At 41.0% G+C, this 24,239-nt stretch overlaps 4 protein-coding genes across 9 annotated transcripts; 2 read left to right on the forward strand and 2 right to left on the reverse strand.

Moving 5' to 3' along the window:
• Positions 1-1,729: 1,729 nt before the first annotated feature.
• On the reverse strand, positions 1,730-11,105 carry kmt5b (lysine methyltransferase 5B). Of its 4 annotated transcripts, none has more exons than XM_084682027.1 (10): positions 11,050-11,105; positions 7,697-7,960; positions 7,340-7,487; positions 7,044-7,209; positions 6,847-6,956; positions 6,506-6,672; positions 6,281-6,300; positions 6,059-6,195; positions 5,729-5,928; positions 1,730-5,617 (listed from the first exon to the last, which is right to left on the reverse strand). In XM_084682027.1, the coding sequence occupies exons 2-10, from the start codon at positions 7,869-7,871 to the stop codon at positions 4,113-4,115; spliced, it is 2,628 nt and encodes an 875-aa protein (XP_084538153.1). In that variant the 5' UTR covers positions 7,872-7,960; positions 11,050-11,105; the 3' UTR covers positions 1,730-4,112. The 4 variants fall into 4 exon arrangements, with proteins under 4 accessions (XP_084538153.1, XP_084538151.1, XP_084538154.1 ...); XM_084682025.1 differs by lacking the exon at positions 11,050-11,105 and adding an exon at positions 10,683-10,933; XM_084682028.1 differs by lacking the exon at positions 11,050-11,105 and adding an exon at positions 10,683-10,932 and having other exon boundaries at positions 1,730-5,614.
• A 730-nt stretch (positions 11,106-11,835) lies between these two features.
• Positions 11,836-13,603, reverse strand: LOC146247032 (heat shock factor-binding protein 1). Its single transcript, XM_084682033.1, has 4 exons — positions 13,441-13,603; positions 12,691-12,757; positions 12,227-12,350; positions 11,836-12,136 (listed from the first exon to the last, which is right to left on the reverse strand). Exons 1-3 carry the CDS (start codon positions 13,483-13,485, stop codon positions 12,229-12,231), a joined length of 234 nt encoding a protein of 77 aa, XP_084538159.1. The 5' UTR covers positions 13,486-13,603; the 3' UTR covers positions 11,836-12,136; positions 12,227-12,228.
• A 52-nt stretch (positions 13,604-13,655) lies between these two features.
• Positions 13,656-20,249, forward strand: LOC146247033 (solute carrier family 66 member 2-like). Of its 3 annotated transcripts, none has more exons than XM_084682031.1 (5): positions 13,656-13,759; positions 14,201-14,442; positions 14,545-14,678; positions 14,969-15,185; positions 19,376-20,249. In XM_084682031.1, the coding sequence occupies exons 2-5, from the start codon at positions 14,237-14,239 to the stop codon at positions 19,413-19,415; spliced, it is 597 nt and encodes a 198-aa protein (XP_084538157.1). In that variant the 5' UTR covers positions 13,656-13,759; positions 14,201-14,236; the 3' UTR covers positions 19,416-20,249. The 3 variants fall into 3 exon arrangements, with proteins under 3 accessions (XP_084538157.1, XP_084538155.1, XP_084538156.1); XM_084682029.1 differs by lacking the exon at positions 19,376-20,249 and adding an exon at positions 16,603-17,038; XM_084682030.1 differs by lacking the exon at positions 19,376-20,249 and adding an exon at positions 16,603-17,038 and having other exon boundaries at positions 14,234-14,442.
• A 1,154-nt stretch (positions 20,250-21,403) lies between these two features.
• LOC146247034 (voltage-gated potassium channel regulatory subunit KCNG4-like) lies at positions 21,404-23,600 on the forward strand. Its single transcript, XM_084682491.1, has 2 exons — positions 21,404-22,203; positions 22,306-23,600. Exons 1-2 carry the CDS (start codon positions 21,445-21,447, stop codon positions 23,140-23,142), a joined length of 1,596 nt encoding a protein of 531 aa, XP_084538617.1. The 5' UTR covers positions 21,404-21,444; the 3' UTR covers positions 23,143-23,600.
• Positions 23,601-24,239: the final 639 nt, after the last annotated feature.

Consider the following 24,239-nt stretch of genomic DNA (forward strand, 5'->3'; position numbering starts at 1 on the left):
ATCCTGGAGGTTGTAATCAGGGAGAGTAGTATGCAGGAAGGGATGAGTATATTGGGTTCAGTACAATGCTACCCTGCAACTCCTGTCTGCTGCCCTCACGTTCTAGAGAGGTGCTCACAAAGCAATCAGAGACAAATCACATCTCCTTAAGACTATAGAATAACTTGATTAGAAAAAAATTGCTGCTGTATTTGCCAGGCAGCTTATTAACAAAGGACATTTCAAGGATGAGTAAGGCAACTGCCCTTTGATCATTCGAGTAGGTCTACAGTGTTAGTGAACTTTAACTACTCATGTAAAAGTGCTTGTTCACTTGATTTGTCCTCCAAATGGTCTTGCATGCAAGAACATTTAGACAAAATGGAGGGAAAGGAAATAAAGGACTGGTTAACAGTAAAATTCATAATCATGCACATTATCTTTTAGGCAGCCTAATATTGCAGAAAACCTTCACTTAAACTTTCACGTTTGTTTCCCTGTGATGAAAAGGTTTTGTTATTCTTGACAATTTAAATACAGGTTTATGACATTGTGTCACCAGTTTCATAGCTTTTACATTTTTATATCAGTTGTTATCTGGTGTGACAGAAACTACATCACCATGGAAACAGAAACCCCAGTGGTGGTAAGGGGTCTCCCTCACTTCCGCCCAAACACAACAACCACAACGGTGAGACACAAGCTGTTTACACAAGAATGCAGAAACATCTGAACTGAACAACACTCAAAAAAGAACTGGCCTTTTAGGAGCTGTTGGTATGGATTAAGTGGTTTAACACAAATGCCCCTGCTGACTTTATAGATTCACAAGAGAAACATTTTCTTTTTGCAAAGAACCAGATAGAGCCAGATACTGCAGGTACAGAGTGCAGCATGCACAATTACCCTCACCGGTACAAGAAGCTGTTTTATTTCCCTTATAAGGCGTGGGGTACCGCAATAGTCATATCTTCGAAAATCCCAGACTGGAGCATGCAAATTGTAGATAACAGAAACAGCTCCATCTTGTGTACATAAAAGTAGCACATTACACCACCATTTATCAAAACATCAATCTTTTTTTATCCTTATTATATATTCAGCAGGTTTGGGGCATTTATTTCTTGACCCTCTTATAATTTCAATTATATCTTTATGTCCTATTGAAAGGAAGCCCAAGTATTAAGAGGGCACTTAGGGTCAACAATGAGCTGCCCACATTTACTTACTGTTGGGCTGAATAAGGAATGGCTGTACATGGACAAAAACATGGGGCCTACAGCTTGCCAATCAGCAAAACCCCAGGGCCCTGCACAGGCCATCTATATTGGGCCTCTACGATGCGTAAGCTTGCTTGCAGATGTCACATTGACAAAATGTACACCATACGCTACACTTAATATTTGGTTTCACAGCTTTTGGTTGAAATAACTGCAATATAACTCTTCCTATAGGCATGGATGAGCTTCACCCTCCTACTGGCAATTGGCCTACTCTTTAGAGCAAACTGCTCCAGTTCAGATCTGAACACTATCTTCTCTCAACACCTGTTTGTAGATCTCGTTTTTGAATAGAATTTTCATCCCAAATGCTACCTACTAAAAAGTATATTAGAGGTGGAGGAAATGGCAAAACAACCAAGCAAATTTTTTACAGCCTGTAAAAGTAAAATAATATATGTCCTGAATCCTTAAGTATTATATGTAAGAAAATGTACTTCATGTTAATTTACTCAAACCTCCAAACAGGACACAAAAGAAAATAATTTATTCTCACAAAGAAACTTTATGTTGTTTTCAAGTATTCAAAACTGTTAAATAAGTACAAGGTGTGTTCACATGATTTACATACTGGACAATACAGTATAAGCACTGCCCAATTTCAATTCTCTTAAGTCTTTCCCGCTACCCACACAACACTCTAAAATGTCCGCAAACTATTCACATTTCTTTCTTTTTTATTTATTTATCAGGAAATCAGAAATCTCGACAGCTGGCTATTGAACAAAGACCACACAGACGGTACACCTGGAACAGCATACAGTGTAGAATGGAGACATCCACAGAGGGAAAGGACATATTTAGCCAGGTTCTGAACTGTGATTAGCTGCTGGTGATATGAACAGTACATAAGAAAAACAAAAGTGGGTTAACATTCATCTCAGTTGATCCCTTGATCCATTTGGCAGTTCAGTACTTCCACACTACAAAAACTATTAAAATAATATACAGAAGGACTGAAGAGGGGGCCTGTAAAGTGTTCCCATTGTTACCATGAATGAAAAAAAATGTCTAAATCCTTTTTCAATAAAACCTAACAATGTCCGAGGTTTAATGTTAAGGCACCTAATGCTGCTTGAAAAATGATTATCACATTTGTTGTAATTTGGCAATTTACAAATGAAGTCAGATGCTTATGTTTTTGTTTCAAGACAAAGACCCAAGATCATAGTCTTTGTGGTTGATTAAATGGTCCGACCAAACCAAAATTACACTGGACCTAATACCTTCCATGGATTTTGATGATCTATCAACTATGTGGTTCATTATGGGGCCACGCATTTGATCAATTAGCAATTAGGTGGTTAAGAATTGAATAGCACCAAAAACTCAAATACAACAAAAAACTAAATGTGCGTGAAAGTAACATCTGCGTTATTCCAGAGAGCCCGACTGCGTTGGGAGGCCATGTTATTGGATGGTATTTGAATGATAAGTAACTATGATCAAAGTTACATCTGTCTTTTGGAGAAGATGGGGCAGTCTTTCTGTACATTACTTTTTTTTTTTTCTACTGTCATGATAGTTCTTTTCTAAAAGCATACAGGCCCCCTTTATACATGTATGCTAATAAACCCTTTAATTGACCTTTTTCAGTGATTAGTGTTCAAAAGATTGAACCACACAAGTGCCATGTTGCCATTCAACAGATGTACACCTACGTATTCAGTTTTTACACAACTTCACATCACTGTTCCTATCCTGTTGTAAACAGTGTTTTGTGTGCTTTTATCTGGCAGCGTCACAGCAGGGCATGAGCAAAGCCAATGAACTGAAATAATAGTGTGATAAAAAACCTATCCTATTATTCCAGTAGTTACATTATGCTAGCAGAAAACAATGTCTGCTTGAAACTAACATTTTAAGGAAGGTTAATATTGAGGGTGCTCCAAATACTTAAATCATCTTAATTTTAAAACTCTGATAAAATGACCTATTAGAATTTGAGATGACCTTCCTTTTCAAGAAGAGAACAAACTACAATTAACAATGGAAAGTATTCAGTAATATCCAGTGGCCGTCAGTGGGGAATTAGCCGACATCTCAAACCAGTCAAATTCAGCCCTTAATGAGTTACACTGTATAATGGAAACATGGCACCTGATCTGCAATAACTGATATAATCAGAATGGTTCTGGACTTACTTTCCATGTAAAAAAAACAAGTCTGGTTTGCCAAAAGGATTGTGCAACAGAAACAAAAACGTTCAATAAAAGTCTGCCTATGAGACAGAGGGGGTAGTCACCATACTGTACACTTTCTACAATATTCATGTCCATTATGAATAAAACAACAGAAGTGCATTCACTTAAAAAGATAGTTCACCTAAATACATCTCAACCATTGCTTTTTACTTACGCAGGGTCATTGTCAATAAACCAAAATGAATGCCCATGTTCAGGTTATCAGAGAACTTCCAAATGCATACGTAATTAATTTAAATTAATAATTATGAATTGCTCTCTAAAGTGAAAGTCTCACAAAGCTGGCCTTCACCTTATCTTGTCTGTCACCATTACAACTAGTTCAAATTATGCGTACTAGCCATAGGCTCTGGAAAGTTGCCCAACTGTCTGTCTAAATGAATGGGGGAGAAAAACAAAACAAATTAACCCCAAGTAAGCAAAACAAAGCAAGATGATATATATCAGGGTATATACTCTGACATATATCAGGGTATATCATATATCTGGTGAACTATCCCTTTAATATACAGAAACTTTCATTTAGATTCTTTTACATTTTTCAGCAACCTTTTGTTTTTAAATTACTGTACTTCTTTTACATCAACACAACAGTTGATTAGTGAGTCATCTTTATTTACATGAAAGGTGGAGTGATGACCTCCAGAGCTTATGCATTGAGCCTCAGAGACTGATCCTCCCTCCTCCTGGAGGAGATATCGATGTCTATGGAGTCTTTACCCACAATGAGTCGGAGACGCTTTGCCGGCGGGAGTGGAATGAAATCGTCCTCAAACTCATTGTCAAAGTAATCATCGTCATCGTCCTCGTCTTCCTCTTCCTCCTCCTCCTCCTCGTCGTCTTCATCTTCTTCAGACGAAGACTCCTCAATGACATTTTGGGTCCTATGCCCGCCATTCCTCTCAAGGGTCTGGCCCATGTCCCCGTTATAGCTAACCTCATCGGAGTGAGTCTGGGAGACACGCCGCCCATCATCCTCCCTCTTCAGCTGGATCTTCAACTTGGTGGAGCTGCTGTGAGCACTGGGACCGTAGCCGTTGTTCAGTTTGGCCACGTATGAGCTGCCCTTGTCCTTGTCGTGGTCCTTGCTGAACTTAATGCTGATTTTGGAGGAGGAGGAGTTCACGGTGGTGGCGGGGGTGCTGGTCGATCCAATGGTCTCACTAGGCTCATTGGTCTTGCTGCTGCTACTGTCTCTCCGCCGGCGGAGGGTCAGTTTGGGGATGCCCGTGCTGTTTTCCAAGATCAGCTGGGCATCATAGCGTGTGATTCGTCGCTTCTTCTTCCCCTTACCCTGTGACCTACAGCTGCTTTTGCCCTTGTCTCGTCGGAGGGACTTGCTACCATTCGACACCCCGTTGTAGTCCCTGTGCCGGTCGGGGAGGCCGAGCAGCATATTACCACAGTCTGTAATGCTGTTTCCACCATGAGTGGCTGTTGCCGCAGGTGTAAACGACTCATCGTAAGAGTCCTCGCGCTTTATCGTTCGCTCGGGCCGTAGCTGAGTCAGTCGGTTGCGTCTGGTGCAGGTCCCTCTCCTGGAATAGCTGGGCCCCAAAGCCGACTGCTCCAGCTCAAGTCCATGGTGGAGGTACTCATCCATGTCCGCTGGTTCCGTTTTAATGACCACCCCGCTAGAGACCGGGCTGCGGCCGTCCACAGCACCAGTCTCCAGCTTGACTCCAGTGGTGTCCTGGGCCTTTACAAGGGTCCTGGTGGACCTGCGAGTTCTGTAAGTGCATGACTGATTAAAATCAGAGCCTGGTGTGCCCGGCAAACTGCTGTTCTCCTTGGCCGCATGGCGGGTCAAGCAGCCCCGCTGACCCAGCATCTGGAGTGCCCCCTGCTCGTCTTTCTCCTTCTTGACCGAGATGCCTTTACACAGCGACCCCTTAGACTCCCTGAGACCCAGCCGACCCACATCCACTTTGGCTGATGATGACTTGGACTCTGACCCTCGCCCACGATTTCGCAACCGAACTCTATTGAGCAAAGGCTTGGAGGGTTGGGATTTTAGTCTCTTTGGTACCCTGTTATTGTTTATATGACTTTGTTTAGAAGGTGAGGTAGAGGTAAGCGCTCTCGAAAGAGACTGTCTTGTTTGAGTCCTGGTTTTGCTAAACTTCATGCCAGGGGAAGTCCTTTTCCTTACTGCTGAAGGGAAAGAAGAAAACATCAGACATGCTTACTGCCATTCAAACCATATCAAATCAAAACATGTATAGGTTAAATTACACATAAAACAGGTAGGGCCAAAGCTCTTACATGGATGTGTTTTTGGCATTTCCTGAGAGTCAATGTCTGTGTGGGAGCCCACAGAGTGACTGTCCGAGCTCCTGCTCCCCTCCCCCAGCTTCTTCAGCCTGTTTAGCCGTTTGTCTGTCTCCCGCAACCCGTACTTGCTATTGATCACTGGCACTTCTGCAGGTAGCCCCGCCTTGGATTTAAAAGCACCTGTGCCTCGTCTGCCAGACCAGAATAATGGGTAGCAAATCAATTTTTGGCATTAAAATGGAGCCTTTCAGAGTTCATGTGGAAACATTTGTGTTGCTTCTCAGCAGTAGGTATTAAATAGCCAGAAAGGAGGATGCCTACCGTTCACATGTATAGCATTCACAAAATTCATTGTTTTCCCCAAAAAATCCATCCCCATAGTAACATGATATTTCCTCTCCTGGTTCAATGTCCCTCAGAACTTTCACACAGGCAGTGTCTCTTCCTGTTGACACAAACTGAAATGCACACATTTTTATCATCATTTAATGTCCAAGAATTGCTTTGTTTCTGCATAGTTTAACCTAATTTCATGACTCTTACCTTGCAGTTTGGCCGGCAATCTGAAACAGCAGAAGAAAACACTTGTTTATTACACCCTTGCCTTCTTTTTGAACTTGCTTGAATTTGCTACATATTATTTAGCAATGCACTAAAAACTATACTAAAAAAACAATGTCTGCTAAATATATGACTATGGAACTAGATTGGATGATATTGTAAGCTACATCACAATGAGATGCAATTCACAATTAGAAAAGACTGTACCATGATTAATAAAGGCGGCCGGACCCAACCATAGCTGAGCACAGTTCTTGCGTGTAGAGTACATGACACTAAAGTCATTCTCCCCGTGCCGGAGCAACATGTTTTCCTCACTCTCTGAAAGCTCGGCAATGCAGCCAACTAGGTACTCGATCTTATCATTCCGTTTCCTTCAGATAGACACACAACACATAGAATGGAGGAATGCTCAAGAGGGCATATTGGCAAGTTTGTTTCCAAACTGACATATTGGTACCCATGTAGGTAGTTCTGAGCAAACAATTGCATTATTGTAAAAATGTGATATGCTGGATGACCTTCCTAAGATGTTCTAATGTTCTTACCACTCTTTTGTAGCTACGATTTTAGCTCCATTTTGCTCAGAGGAGTAGCGATTACATGGAAGAATCTCAAACCCACTGTCAGTGGCAAACATCCGGAGATAAACAAACACCTGAGCAAGGGAGAAAATAATTAATGACCAAAAGCAAACAAGATTTGCAGAAAATAGAGATCTACTTCCTTGAAAGTCTAATCTTACATGCTGTTTGAAGAGTTTTTCCTGGGCCTTGGTCTTGTGGAGAAAATGGTGTCTGGACCAGTCTCCTGAGGTTAGGGACCTGAATGCTTTCTCAAGGTTGTCATGCTTCTTAAAACGCTCAATAATTTCCTTCAGTTCCTCCTGCCTACCCTTGATTGGTCTAAACCTGTAATGACATAACGGGTTCAGAAATATTTTTTTCCCCACGGCAGTAATTCCTTCAAATTGAGTGAAGAAAAACTGTGGGAGACTTAAACGAAGACAACTGGCCTTGATATTGGGTTGGATTTACAAACCTGGTGTTCATCTTGTGAGTCTGAAAGCCCAGGTAAGGGTCAAGAATGAGGCTGGTGGTCAGATCATCGTTCTCACACAGCTCCTTGGCAGTCATTCCTGAGGAGGGGACATAGCGCCTCTCTGCTTCCAGGCTGGCCGCAGTGAACCCTGGAGAGCATAGCAACGATGTGGCACAGATACGCATTCATTAACTTCATCACATAATGGCTGCCTCTCTGCTTTATTATGTTTGCTCAATGACTGATTTTCTCGACTGGACACACAGGAAAAGTATTTAATAACAGGGAAAAGCTGAAAACTATTGGGAAGTTCACAACAAGGCCAAAATATTTTTGGGAGAGACATTTCCCACTCACGGCGGCTACATCTTCTGCTGCTAGGGTGGCTCTTGCCTGGTCGCAGGGACGTCCGCTGGACGTGCTGAGAGCGGGTCTGGCTCTGACTCTGGCTCACTGGCTGCTCAGTGGAAAACCTGCTTCCATGTCGTCTGCCATTTAATACCATGTTCTTGGATTCGCCCAGCCACTTCATACCCACAAGCCCCCTGGTCCAGTTGCATTTAGTCTCCGAGTTGAGGGAACACTCTTGAGTGGGGAAGGCTTGAGTTTAGAGTTTGTCACCTGTGGGTAGAGAGGGAATTGATGACCCCTAATGACCATATAAATGAAAATACCTACATCAAATCAATGGTCAATAATAGTTGACAATTGGGCCTATTAACCCAGCTCAAGTGTTAATGTCTAAAACCCAAATATTTTCTGATCAAATTTACACTACAACAACAACTCTGGTCAATTAGTTTGAGGCATTAGAGTATTAGAGTTAAGGCAATCAAGGACCTATTAGGTTATTTTAAGTTTGTATTCTTAGTTTATCTGTGAATTTTTAAAAGTATTATTCATTTGACTATCTGTTTTTTTTAGGTTAGATTGTAAATAATTTTACAATCTAACTACTTACTTATTATTTTATTTTATTCCCCTTAGTATTAGCTAGACCCCCCTTAGTATTAGCTAGACTTTGCTCCTTTTGTATAGTTAGTCCACATATTTTGGTTTCAATATTCCTATACGTTTAATGTATGCACCTCCCTGCCAAAATAAATTCCTTGTTTGTGCAAACATTCATGGCAAATAAAATCCCTTCTGATTCTGACTTGGTCAAATTCATACTTTATTACATGCGTGTTGTATAATAGCTCATATAGTTTAGGACTTACAGATAGGTTTAGCCTATTTATTATAGTTTAGATTGGCTATTTGGGACTGTCAAAGGGTGCTGTACCAAATAATAGGTACATAAATCTTTCACAATGTACCTGCACCTGTTACCAAAGGAACAAACTTGAAACTCAAGCTGGCTCTTAAAACGAAAGAGTGAAACTAAGATAATGTTCCTACTGTTCTTTGATGTTTCATGTGAAAACATTCTTCATTCTAAATTGGGAGTCTATACACTGACGCAAACACACTTTTGTACATTAGTAAAAGGGATAAAACTTTAAACCAGGATTGCATGATTTCAATTCAACACTGCCTCATAGCGGTAAAACATGATAACGTGTTGGCTTAATGTCAAGTTTAAATATGCTTGATGAACAATGTATCGTATACAATCTAGGAGACGATTAGACGCATTTCCATGATAGGATTTGTTTTTTGACTTAAGTAATTTTTTATGGTTTCAGACCGAGGTGATACAGAGCATCAAAACCTACTCAAATATAACCCAGCAGTTTTGTGCTCGAATCCATGGCTGTTGACACTAGGCTAACTAAAATGCACACAAAGCGTCATTCAAGGAGCCCTGGGATCGCCCATAATACCAACTACACTATTCTAACCTGCTAAATTAGGCTCTGTTGAAAACAAACATTACTATTGGCCATAAGCATTTCGAGGCTGGTAATGAAAAATAAAATCCAATCATACAGACGTAAACCAGACTAGTAGTAGTGCGTCAGTCCATATAATCAGCCTTGCGAGCTAGCTAGCTAGCCTGTTAGTGTGTAGCTAGTCCCATTCCAACGACAGTAGCCTACCTAGAACTGGCACAGCAACTACAATGGTTAACTAACTGACGATCGACTGTCAAATATTTCACGACGACGCATATCATATTTAATGCTTTTCTAGATGTAATTTTTTTTAAGTTCACGAAATTGAAAAGCAGTGGCCGACGGGCAATACACTACCTAGCCAGTTATTGATAAGCTAACGCTAAGTAGCAATGCTGTTCACTTAAGTCAATTCAATCATAATTTAAGTCCAAGTGGTTCCATATCACAAGATTCCCCGGGTCTCCTGTTCGTTTACCCCGGAAGGGGACACAAGTAGATAGTTAGGGTCTAAAACCAGCTGATAAAGTCAACTACAGTAGCAATGTTGCTAGTGCCGGTGGTTATGCGGCGGTGGGGCTGCAAACTAGCTAGTTAGCCATTTGGGTGGCTAATGTTAGCCTCTAGAGATAATGCAAATTGTGGACTGAAATAAGACTGTCAAAACAATGTAGGGGTTAGGGACGTAGGTGAAAAGTTTGCAATCGTGATACAGTGTGTCTAGTTAAAGCAGCATAGCGAGGACCCACCATAGCAAGACGGACTAAGAATGGACAATGAATGTTAGCCGCGCAAGCTATCTTAATAATACAATACTCTCAGCACGTCTCTTTCGAACCAGCTTCCCCACTAGGTAGCCACTACCGGTTAGAAAACTATCCCCTGCCCTGTGGCCTACATATTTGAAACTTACAAACGGACAAATACACGACCACTCAAGCTTACTGTAACCGAAGATCCTTCGGAAGGAAAGGGTGGATATTAGTGTCTAGAAAATGACAACATGATCTGTTCAGCATAATCCACGTTAACATTAGCTACAGTTTGAAAACAAACCCCAATTGGTCAAACAGCGGGCCCAGGATCCGTAGTAGAAAGCAAGCTACACAGCGATGGCTGAAGAACGACTAGCCTGTTCGTGTAGCTGGGTTAGTATAGGTGTACAAGGCTAACCTAGCTAGATAGCAAGCTAGCTAACGTGAACAGGCCAATAACCATCGTTAGCTAGCTAGCTTAGTTTGCGAACTAACGTTAGTCACAACCCGGTTGGCTGCATTCATTTTTAATACCAACTAGCCTACTGTACTAACATGTACATTGCACATAATTCGTTAGCTAGTAGGCTATACACATTTCGTCATTTATCTAGCTCTAACTAATAATGATTCAAGCTGCTTGTTTGTAGCTAGCTCTAGCTAGCTAAGATGAAAACATTTTTCATCCGTTGTGTGAAAATAGGCAAAACACTGCAACGACTACCGATTATACAAACAGGATATACTCACGAAAATGTTTCTTTCAAAATAAAACAACAGATAATTCTTCAAAATAAATGCACAATTGGCACAACACCCTAAACGAAAATATCACAGGAAACAAAATTTTTCAGAAATTAACATTAAAATTCAAGATGGCGGCTAGCACAGGAGCGAGGAGAAAGGCGCACCACCGCCATCTAAAAGAAATAGTTCCAATGCCTCTTGCCACGCTTGTCCCTAAGTTAAAACCACACACATTCCTTTAATTGTTTTGCAAATAAAGTTTCGCATGTTCTGTCGTTGAGTCAATGCAACATGTTCTAATATACACACAATGGTCTGACGTTAAATAAAAATCTCGGATGTATACAAAAGTAGTGCTGCATAAACAAACCTCCTAAAGCGCTGCCTAAAAGAGTCCAACGAACGTCAACGATATGATCTGCAGACTCTGCTAGTGAGCACACCAAGCAAGTGGCTGCAAGCGTCAGACCTATCTGCATGAAGACCGATTGGACCGTTTATAATACCCTATGTGTATAACAAACAACGCAGGGTAATTGTGTAGCAACATAAAATGTTTACGAACTAATTATTGAGGTTATAGCGTGTACCGGTCTCGTATGGTCGTGGAACCTGTGCTGTGGCAAGATGTGTTTAAACTTAAGCTTGTCGATGTCGCTCTGAAGGTTCAGCTTTTAGACGTTTCTGATCCAAAGTCTCTCAATTTCTGTATTGGCAGTATCCTAACTAAACTGGGATGTTTTGTAGACAAGACACCAAATTCTATGCTTACCCGAAGTTTTTTTTCACAGTTTGTCTTGTTCGATGAGACCTTTCTTGCAGACAGTGTATGATACAATTACTTAGTTTTAAAACAGTAGCCTATCATATACACAGAAATGTACCATAATTAGATCAACATCAACGCAAATTGTTCGTACAGCATACTTTCATCAAATGTCCTTACTTAAATTGATTTAGAGATGGGTAATGGATGGGTTAGTGAGCTATGTTAAGGAGCTGAATCTATGCTTAATTCATTCCACTTTAAGTAGGCTATCTACATTTACATGTAGGCTATTTGATGTCAAATGTAATGTAAGTATCTACCCAGTCAGAGATGTGCCGTCTTAACATTCACCTTAAATTGAGAATAACGGGATCTCAAAACACCACACTCTGTTAGAAATCAATTTAATAGTGGTTAATGCATATACAATGGAAAATTATTGGTGTTGTAATTGGCAAGTTAACACCTGAGTCCGTTATTAGGCTATTTTATTGTGTTTAAAAAAATTGTAACAAGAAAACATTTTAGCTGTTATTAATACTGTCCGTTATTACAAGAGTTAAAATCACTCGGAATATAAAACATGTTTCCAACACAGTAACAAATGATAGAAAAAAAGAAGAAAATAAACTAAGAACTCTTGGAAATGCTTGCTGCCTAGTCCCCTTCATCTCAGTTACTTGACAACCTAGGAACAAGATCAAAATCAATTAATCAGAAGTTGAGAAAACAATCCCTGGCAGAATCTTTTCCCAAACCAAATGAATTTGAAAGTTACCTTCAAGCAGAACCCTGATCTTCCTTGACCTTGTTTTCTCCCTCTATCTCCTCAACACCAGCCTGAGTCATGAGGTCAGCAATGTTCTTCTCCAGGTCATCGATACGAGTACTCATCTCATCAAGTTCTCTTGTCAAGGACATACAATGCTGTTCATTTACATACTTCTCATTACTCAGTCATTGTTTTTAGTCATAGTATTGTTTTATGTACTTTTCCTTTCTAAACTTCAAGAAAATCAAGACCCACAATACAAAATCAGAATCTTCTGAACCTAGCTCTCCTTAAAATAAGTTTTACTGTGTAATTAACTTGATCTAACCTTTCAAGGAGGCAGTGATAAGTATGTTGTACAATTGTAATGATCCAATATAACTGATTTGGGCACAGAGCTCATATGTACATTTCAGAAATACACATTGGAAACCAACTAAAATTGCACTGTAATAGAAGCAGGAGGATATTTCTCCCAATGATCTGGTCTGACATTGTCTGGAATTTATCCTGCATCTGCTGAAGCAAAGTCTGGACCTAAAAGATTAGGAAATAAAACAGGTGTAAACTATAAGAACATACTGTGCTGGATATATGTTGCAATGTGGGCGTATACATTTTGCTCCTAGAAGCACAGTTGAGCGGTGAACAATGTATTGAACTGTGTGGGCGTCGAGATTGCATCCATGCCTACTCAACGGCAAGAAGATGGCTACTTCCAATATTGTGATACCATGGAAACGCAAAGATCTATATGCATTTCCATCAAACAAATGCTTATTTTCTTCCAGCTAATGTTAGAATTGTTTTAACTAACAGATGCAACAACATGCCACACAAAAAGCATAACGATTATAGAAAAATATAACGTTACAGCGTTTGTATATATTTAGAAAGCATTAACTGGTGTGCTGCAGCCAGATTGCCAGACAGGGTTAAGTTACTGTAGCAGTAGTTAGGTGGCTGGTGGAGCTGTAGGCTAGACTCCCACAGTACAGAAACCCATGTAGCTGCAGCTACATCGTTAATTCTGCCGCGTGTAAAGTAGTAGTAGGCACCAAGCCAAGCTAGCACGGGACATTGTTGGCTTTACATAGTCATACTCACTCATTACAGTACATTACACTATGATGACTAACTAGCTACACCAGCTACATAGTAACTAGCGTAGGCTATCTAGCAGATAAGTTTTAGATTGTTAGCTGTAGTCAAACACTTACCACCCCAGTTAAGTCCTGCACAGATTTTGGGTCCGTCTCTGACATTGCACTGGTTGGTTAGGCTATTTTCTGGGTTGCTAAGAGAGCGTTTGGCTGGCTACTGTTGATGTGAGGAGATGCCTGGAAGACCTGACCAACCAAATCCTAGCAGCGCATAACGTAAACACTGCTAAAGCGTGTGAATGTAAAATCTCGCGAGACTAGTAGCCGGAACTGTGAATTACAGCGTTGTACAGGTTGTACAGTTGGTACAGGGTCTCAAGGATGTATCACAATATTATTATGACAAAATGACTGTAACTGAGCATCTAACACGACGGTAAGAAAATATAAATGAATGACACGTTCCATGTAATGCCATTGCATTATCTTCGTACGTGTTTACAACGCAAATAATTGCAATCTTTCTTTGTCGAACAAAGGAGATATTCGCATAGAATCTTGGTCGGTCTTTATTTTCCAAAGAATTATTTGGTTATTCTAGCATTTTAACGCACTACAAATGAATCTTCAACTGCAAATAAGTGGTTCTTATATGGGAACTAATGCGTCTTTATAAATCAATTTCATTTAGCCTACTCTATGTGTATGCATGCGTAGTTGTAGAGCAAGACAATTGTTGTTTAAATATTTTCTGGTTAAATGTAACCAGAAAATGTAATTGTTATTGTACGTTATTATTTTGACTTAGTTAGATATGAAATGGGTGGGCAGAATTTTACATATCACACTTGTACACCTGTCTCCTAAACCATAATAGATAAGAGCTGTCCCATATGACTTCTGGCCTCAGGATATGGATAATGGACAGGTCGGTGAGGAAGATGGGGGGAGCCTGTGGCTCTTCCTTGGCTGGGTTGCCTCCTGTGTAATGGTGTTTGGAAGTGCAGTGCCATATGCCCCTCAATACCAGCAGATCCAAAGAACCAAAAACACAGAAGGCTTCTCAACATGGGTTTGCCTGGTTCTCCTAGTTTCCAACATTCTACGAATCCTCTTCTGGTTAGTCTTTGAACAAGGTTTACATAGACTTCCAGCTTTTTAAATTCCATTTAAAATGACCAAATTGTTTGTGTGATGTGTCTGTGATTTTCACACTTGCAGGTTTGGGAAGCGGTTTGAGGTGACTTTGCTTCTTCAAAGTGTGGTGATAATTTTCACTATGCTGGTTATGCTGCACCTCTGCTGTTGTATCCAAAACAGCAACCGGATGAGTACCAAACAGCACCACATCACAGGTGAAAAGAACCAACTTCTGCCAACCATGCATCTGCCAACCAATGCATCTGCTAACAAACTTTTAACACCCACACAGGATCTGTTGTTATACAATCTTACCACTAGAGGGAGCATGTGAGAGGGGAAAAACATTGTTGACCGGTTTTGCAAATTCAACAGAAATGTGTTGTCCTAAACTAGGCTTCATCTGTGTCGGTGAAACCAGTCCATAGACTACTATTTATCCAAACTGTTTTTCTTGTCTGTTTGTCTCTGACCCTTCTGCACCACCCCTCTTCCTTTTGAATAGATTTAGACCCACAGTTTTTTTGGAGCTGGGATGGCTTTGAGGATTACCTAATCTTCCTGCTGGCCTTCACTGTGCCTTGTTCCTTTATCACCCTCATCCTCATGGACTCTGCTCTGTTTGTGAATGCTTTGGGTTCACTGGCAGTGATGTCTGAGGCCATGCTGGGGATACCACAGCTGGTCCAGAACCAACGGAACCGCTCTACATTGGGCATGAGGTGAGGCTGCTAATCCAGAAAAGCAAAATCAAACCACTTTGAAAACAATTTTCCAAAATTGACTAAAGGAAATCCATATTATAGATTGAAGGAGCACTTTGCTTCCTGCTAGTGTACTTTCTTGACGTTATTACATAACATTTTCTTCATTTAGCAGATGCTTTTATCCAGTAGTGAACATAGAAAGTTCATCAGAACATTAAGGATCTTAAGTGCATAGGTCCTTAGTATTTTGGTGGTCATAGTCCAGAAACAGTGTGCATTTACTTGACACATCACAAAATAACCACACCATTATTTGTCACTTACCAATACAACAGTGCAACAATAACACTCTGATTACAGTAGCTATCTGATTAATGTGAGCAAAAATAATAATAATACAGTCCAATGAGGACATTTTCATTTCTCAACCACCGTATCACAATAATGTCTCAATTACAGTTGTACCTAGTGCAGTGCCTAGTACAGTGCAGTAAAAAACAATGACATATTTCAACCACGGGTGGGTGCAGTTTCTTGCCAGAGTGTGTAACAACAGGATATCAATGTCAAAGTGCAGGAAGGGACAAAGTTGCAGGAATCACAAGAAATGGTGATCTGCAAGTGCTGCTTTCAGTGCCCTTAGGCCAAGCAAAACAGATGTTAGTCAAAGTAAAGCTTGAATAGGAGCATCTTGAGTACGGCAGAAGGATTATTGGGAGAGATGTGTAGTTGAGCGGGGAGGTCATACCATTGCTGTGGAGCATGGAAAGAGATGCACCACATGTTGGAAGTGCAAAGTGTCATCTGTCATAAACTGATGCGGTGCTGCAGAGAGGGTTGGCCAAGGTGTGAGGAGCTGATGAAGCCCTACCATGTATTTAGCACTTCAGACATCCAAGTCTCTCGGAAGGTCCGGGAGTCTCCCGCATTTCAATAGCGGCTCCCTGACGCCCCGCAAATGCTATACAATCTCCCGGATTGTATTTTTGTATTTCAAGTGAGCGAGAGACTGTCAAATTGTAATTTCTGGTAGAGATAGGTGCATATAGCACGCTATGACAGCGTCTCGGGGTGGGGGGGGATGAGGCGGTACTTCATGCGTCCGGATTGCGTCCCGACGGGGGGGACGGGGGGACGGGCTTGCTTCAGGAAAGATCTTTTGCGTTCATCCTGGGAAAAAGCACAACACTATAGTAGCATGGTGGTGTAGATAAAAGTTTTTTTTAATAAAGTATTTTAGTTATTTTGGTTGGTGTTTTACTTGGGGACTTTGTGTTTTAAATTCCTTAATAGGTTTTATGTTTGCACTGAAACTCGCATTAGACCTCCATCCCACTCCACCCATTCTCCAACACAGGGTAAACTGCTCACATTGTGTAAGCTATTTTGTGGTAACAACATGTCCCCCCCCCACCCCCCCCCCCCCCCACAGCGTAAACATGGTGCTGCTATGGATGGCCGGAGACTGCTTCAAAATGGCATACTTTGTGTTAAATGAAAGCCCTTTCCAGTTCTTGTTGTGTGGGCTTGCTCAGATCTTAGTGGACTTGTCCATCCTCTTTCAGTCATGCTTCTACAACCAGGAAACATTGGACAAGCTGGAGTAGCTACATCACCAATTCCACATACAGACTGCACATACTGAAAAAATGTCTAGGTTGGGCTATTTTTGGCCAAGCAATTTGACTGGGTTGTTTTTTAAACATTTAATAATTCTTTCTTAGAAAAACTATTCTTGTTCCATTTTGACTTTACTTTAAAGTTTGTACACTTACGTTACATTTCTTATTTACATTATTTGCTGCTCTTTGCTTTTATAGGTCAATCAGTGCATACTTTGCTTTATTAAAAAACTCTCATTGCCTCAATTGTTTCCTTTGCATATTGTGAGAACGTTTTGTGACTTGAAGCCATCTTTCATGGTTAGCAGGTGAAACTGGTTGTCATCGTGATTCATTTCTTGGTTCTGGTAACACTGAGGGTCTGCAGACATGCCGATGAAAGATTAAACATTAAATCATGTTGCCCTCACCTTTTACTGATTACTAATGCCCTACACTGTAACCTAATCACAGTAAATCCTTCAGACTAATATCAATTTGTGTGGATATTTGTTGATAAAGTGGTTTGTAATCTGGAGTGCACATTCTTTCTGGGACAGCATTAGAGTTCTCTGGTATATTGTGATACACCTTATATACATGTCCAACAAAACAACAGCTGAATCAATTCTGTTTATTTGAACAATATACGACAACCGGGTACAACTGTGGGATTGCTGCACCCACATTTTGCTTATCTTAACATAATTTGAGTTTGTGAGGTCAGGATGGTTTACAAGACTATGTATTCAGGCTGTAACTGTAGAACTGTTGATGAAAAGTCCCTTAACACCTAATACCAATACCATGGTTGTAATAAGTCAGTTATAACTACCCCAGTTGTAGTCTGTTTATTCATTCAAGTGGATATGTAAGTATGGTAAACTGCAAAATGTTTGAAAAATTTAAATTATAGCTGCAAACCAAGTGTTTAGTTTCTGGATAGTATAGATTGGATTCTAGACCTCTTGACTTTGAAGTGTGAACATGATAACAAGGCTTCACTTACCAGATTTAGAATATAGCAGGATACAACCATTATTGTCACGTTACACTGACATGAGGGATGAGGGTATTTTGTTTCAACCCCACAAGGGAGAGGACAGCTTGGGATATAATTACATTTCCATTTTTCTTTCCCCGACATTCTCTTTCTTTGTATCTGACACTGTACCTATGTGTGTTTTCTCATGTAAGCTGTTCTTGTTTGAGAAAACATCATACATGCCAGACTACAACACCACTGTTGCAGGTTGGCATGTATTTCACCTTCACCATTGTTTGATCAGTGCTCCAGGACCAGAAAGCAGAAGCAGAAAGCAGAAAGGGATTTATTCGCCATGAAAGTTTGCACAGACAAGGAATTTGCTTTGGCAGCTTTGCTTTGCTTTGGCACCATAAACAACACAAAAGGCAAACACTTCCTCATTCATTCAAAGTGGTTCAACCTCATTTCTATTAGACTGTTGGTACTCAAAAAAGATAAACAGAACATTTTGAAACTGGAAATTTTGTAACTCACCCATGTAACAATGTAGGCATTAATAAGTGTTTAGGAAATACACTTATACATTATTTTCTATTGATTTCAGTTAAGTAGGTGTCTGTCACGATTCAATTGATTGACCACATATGTAGGTCATGGATCACCTGAAAGGACAACAAAAATATTGTATTAAAAAAAAACCTGTATACAATATTATATTTATTTCGAAACAGGGAGTTCCAAGATTATACTGTTTACGTTAGTACAATAATCAGTACCCCTACTTCCTCTGTGCATTGGATGGACTAGACTTATAGGTTCCATCCACATGGACGCCTGGTAAAATGAGAAGGGACAAGGTGTAAGTAGACACTATCCATGTAATCAGAGTTTCCTCCTTTCTCACCCATTATAGGTAACCTAAGACAGGAAGACCTGGGACAGGGGAGGACAGAATCTTGGTTTAGGATTGAAGAACCAATACACTCACAAAGGCTACTAGTAAACGTATAATAACATTTATTTACTGTTGCTCTAAGGGGGAACAACAAATTGATTTAGAACTTAAATAGAGTATAAAAACTTTTTTGCTGCATCAGAACTACATAGAAATATTCTAAGACAGTGCTCAATAGGGTTGGCCTGAATCAATGGCATCAGATAACTTTGTCAAAGTAAAAAGTATCTTGAAACTTCTCAGATGAAATAAAACTTCTTATAGTTAATAGCACGAAGAGTATATGTTACAAACTGATTTTACAGTCATGCTGTTCATACACATTTACTCTCACTATGGAAAATCCTAAAAATTCTAAATGCTTCAAAGCATCCACTCTAAACTGAGAAATCACTGATGTGTCATGGCCTTATAGCTATCAGCTGTTCCTTCTTTAACCACCTGATTCCAAGAAGTATGATTTATGTACCTCTTCCTGGTCACATGACCAGATATCAACAGATCCTGTGTTGGTGTTAAAAGTTTGTTAGCAGATGCATGGTTGGCAGATGTATGGTTGGCAGAAGTTGGTTCTTTTCACCTGTGATGTGGTGCTGTTTGGTACTCACATGGTCACAAATATTCCAGTATGTTCTCTCTGCCTTTGTCTTAATCTGCATAGGCACGGTTGCTGGATGCCCAGACATCATTTCACGTGGTAGGATTACAACTTAATCCCTGATATTCATCAGACGTGGGGATCAGAGACCAACTTATTACAATTCGTCACCCTTGCCCTCATCTGTATCCTTATCTTACTGCAAATGATTGTATTTGTTTAAAAGCAATCCCAGGATCTATACAGCCAATTGCATGGTTTGTACATCGCCTGAACACTGTGTCCATTCCATCACTGTAAGCAAGAAATGATTGTGCTCATTTGAAACAAGACTTTGATTTAGACTGTCAATGTGTTGGTCTAGGATAGAGAAAGCCAGGCAAATGCCTTGAAATGGGATCTCTCCTGACAACTTTCTTGTAACTTGTCTATTCACATTTGGGGTCACCTTCGACCAATGTTATAGAATGGCTTCTACCAGTCCAAATCCATTCCTATCTGGAAATAGGATTTTTGTCCAGCAGTCTGTTATCAGTCTATATTCAGGAAGTCTCCACTTACAGATTCTGCATTACCCTTTATCTTACTTGTCATCTGGAGACACTGTACCTCTAAGATTTACCACAGAATGCAGAATGACTATCCCTTTTTAAAAGATTTACAAAGTATATGCAGTTGCTTATTCGGCAATGAAAGAGCTCTTGTCTGGGCTACTTATGCAATGTAATAGCTTGTGATAGTTTGTGTGCATGTCTGTTGGTGTGTATGCATACTTACACCGTTAGAATCAGAGACTTTCTGATTCTGACATACATACATACATACATACATACATACATACATACATACATACATACATACATACATACATACATACATACATACATACATACATACATACATACATACATTAATATGTATATGTTGTCCTGCATAAATCCCCTTTCTCTTTTGATGTCTGCATCTTCTAACTTTGGATGTATATGCATTAAAACAAAGTATTACAGTATGTCTCATTTGACCAATAGTTTATCCCAGTCCTCCAACAAGGAGAGAGAGAGAGAGAGAGAGAGAGAGCGAGAGAGAGAGAGAGAGAGAGAGAGAGAGAGAGAGAGCGAGAGAGAGAGAGAGAGAGAGAGAGAGAGAGAGAGAGAGAGAGAGAGAGAGAGAGAAAGAGAGGGGGGGAGATGGGCGGAGGTTATCAGCCTGTCAAACAGATGAGAACAGCAGGTTTTCGGAGGACAGCGCCGTTAGATAATCGCTGTAATTCCCAACTCCTCCAAAGCGCCCTTGACGCCGCCTCTTGGCGCTCACCAATGAAAATGAAGTGTTGACTCGGATAAAAAAATCGAATAAATTCCTAAAGCCCGCGGTATCATCTCCTTATAGCGGAAGATACGCTATGGAAAACATTAACAGGTTGACGACAAATGTATCCGCGCGCCCACACGTCCACTATTCTAGCCGTAATATAACTGTCATTGTATGTTAAGTAACATTTTCCAGATAAAAGTTCCTGCAAACTACTTTTTTGGTTTAGAATTTTTCGCCAGTGCCTCGAAAAGTCACTATGAACAAATCAATGGATTTTGTTCACAGCCCTTGAAGGCTACCCAAGGACAGGCTGCATCAGGATAACATTTTCTTCAAAACGTGACCAGAGGAGAAAAACCATTGTCACTTAGGATTGAGGTGAGACACCTTTCAGGCACTTTTTCGTTAACTGTTCTGTGCTTCTTCATTGATGTATTCATGCAGACGATATATACCTAAATATTTCTAGACCCATTTTCAGACGTGCTTACTTCATTAGTGTGAAGTTTGTAAGCAGAGGCCAAGGTATCACAATTTCGTCAGGATACAGCTGACAACCTTGCCAACCATTAACATTCTCTAGAACTAGTAAGCCAAGCTGTGTATGTCTTTTTGGATAAAAGTGTCTGCTAACAAAAAGTCAAGGTCAACTCAGTTTTGTGAAAAGGTAGAAGATATTTGATAGATATTTGATGAGCATCATTTGAGTAAGCCTGGGTTTTTATTCCCATATTTTTGCTCCTTGTTTGTGCCTCTTTTCCAGTGTTGTCCTTCTCAAACACCTCTACGGCCGTGCTGTAACACATCCCAATGCCACAATGCCCATCATCAGCAATGCCAACCATGACTTTGGTGCTTACTCCGTCAGCAGTGACAACAGCAGCCTCGACCGTTTCTTCACCGAGATTCCAGAGACCGAGACCATCAAGGGCGTTTATTATCAGCGCGCTCAACTGCTCCGGGGTTCAGAGTCCTTGCATGTGGTTGACCACAACCTTCAGGCCCTAATCAATGTAGGCGGTAACCGTTATACATTTCTCTGGAGTACCTTGGACCAGTTCCCCCTTAGTCGCCTTGGCCACCTACGGTTCTGCACCAGCCCTGAAGAGATAGCACGCCTCTGTGATGACTATGATGAAACCAGACGTGAGTTCTTCTTTGACCGCAACCCGGCAGCCTTCCGTGTCATCCTCAACTTCCTGGTAGCCGGGAAGCTGAGGTTGCTGCGTGAGCTGTGCGCCGTGTCGCTACACGACGAGCTCGACTACTGGGGTGTGGACCCGGCCTACATGGAGCGTTGCTGCCGGCGCCGGATGATGAGTCGTGTGGAGGACATGGCTGAGCGTGAGCGTAAAGAGGAAGAGTGGAGGCAGATGAGAATGGAGCTAAAGAAACCCCCCCCTGTGGCGGAGAAGGGCTATCGAAGACTGATGAGTATGTTGAGGGAGGTAGTGGAGAACCCACACTCCGGCCTTGCAGGGAAGGTGTTTGCCTGTTTCTCCATAGTTATGGTTGCCGTCACAGTCATCAGCCTGTGTATCAGCACCATGCCTGATCTCCGTGAAGAGGAAACCAAGGTAAGTGAAAAACATATACTGTTGCAGATAGAAGACGCTAGTCTGTCCTATCGCACCTAACGGGTGTCTCCACTTTGTTCCTCTGTCCTTTGCTGTTTTCAGGGTGAGTGTTCACAGAAATGTCACACCATGTTTGTGGTGGAGACCGTGTGCGTGACTTGGTTTTCACTGGAGTTTGTTATGCGGTTCCTCCACGCTCGTAGCAAGCTGGCCTTTGTCCGTGGCCCCCTCAACATAATTGATGCCATTGCCATCCTACCCTACTATATATCTCTGGCTATGGGGGACACAGACAAGTCTCTGGAAGACGGAGTCGCCGGACCAGGAAGGGGATACTTGGATAAACTGGGCCTGATCCTGCGAATGATGCGGGCCTTGCGTATTCTGTATGTGATGCGCCTGGCACGCCACTCCCTCGGTTTGCAGACCCTGGGGCTAACTGTGCAACGCAGCATGCGTGAGTTTGGCCTGCTGCTGCTCTTTGTCTGCGTGGCTGTGGCCCTCTTCTCCCCGCTAGTCCATCTGGCCGAGAGCGAGCTGGCACCGTACGCCGCCACTGCCCCACAGCATCGATTTAGCAGCATTCCGGCTTCCTACTGGTGGGCCATCATCTCTATGACAACGGTGGGTTACGGTGACATGGTACCACGCAGCATCCCTGGTCAGGTGGTGGCGCTGAGCAGCATCCTGAGTGGGATTCTCATCATGGCCTTCCCAGCCACCTCCATCTTCCACATGTTCTCCCACTCTTACCAGGAGTTAAAAGAAGAGCACGAGAGGCTGTGGAAGGAAGAGAGGGGAGCAGAACTGGCGGCGGATGCCCAGGAGAGCAGGAGGGACCGGGAGCTCTCTTGGCCACCTCCAGATAAAGTCAGTTTAATGTCCTTGGATGAGATGGACAATGGTCACAAAACCACACTTCCAGCTGGAGCCTTTTGAAGACTTTGGACTTCCACCTCACTTTTTCATGTAAATGATATGATCTGTTTATGGTTTACTGTACATTGTCTCACTCATATCACATTCTATTCTACTGTATACAATAGTGTGTATTATAGTACTAAAATTGACTTAAAAGGGTAGTTCTGCATGTTTCTTTTGTTATAATCCCACATGTATCTAAATCAATTACTGTTATTAAGACTTTACGGTAGTCTCTTTTTTGTTGTTTTATTGTTAGAATACTAATAGCAGTGCAGGTGCAATGTCGTACTCTGCACTCTGATTTTACAGAAAGGACATATTTGTTGCTAATTATCATCAAATGTATTGTGATGCCTATTCATTATGTTTTAAAGTACTCTTTAGTACTTTTTTCATTATCATTGCTAATTGTGCTAACACGTTTCAACTTAAAATACCATTAGAACAATAAATATGATATTCAAATGGTTTGAAGGAAATAGTCTTAGATAATTAAGTAATTAATTGAACTATTTACAAAAAGTCTGTTTAAATACGTTTCCCTGCTTTGAAGGTTATTCATAACCATAACATGTAATAACACATAACAACACGTTTTATACTATGATATATATCTATGATCTTAGTTGCATTACACAGTATGAGAGTTCATGTTGCCCTATCCCCCAGAAATATACTGCTGTCTTTGTCCATATCTCTTCTCTGGAAATGTTATAAAACATTTTCTACGAAAATTACACTATACCCTGTATCATTGAACTCAAATTGTAAATATAGCTGCAAGCAGCGATGCGGGTTCCTCCTCAAAATGGCAAAATATTATAAACATGTACACTGCAGAAGATCAACATTAGGACAACAAAAGCAAAACAACTTCATGTTTGGCCCAAAACAATTCCAGACTCTTGGTCAATGCACAACTAACTAAAGTCATGTGGGCAACTGGGCTTAGGCAGCATCCATATTCAGGTCCTTGCAAGAATAGCCTGTGATAGTTTAGCAGCTGACTCTCTCATCCGATTAAACTCCACAACATGCACAATCAGGGTGACCAACAAGATTATATTAACTAACCAACAATAACATTACAAACATCTAACTGAACAAACACA

This window comes from Hypomesus nipponensis, chromosome 19, assembly GCF_054491055.1.
Source record: "Hypomesus nipponensis isolate SF chromosome 19, ASM5449105v1, whole genome shotgun sequence".
NCBI classification, from domain to species: Eukaryota; Metazoa; Chordata; class Actinopteri; order Osmeriformes; family Osmeridae; genus Hypomesus; species Hypomesus nipponensis.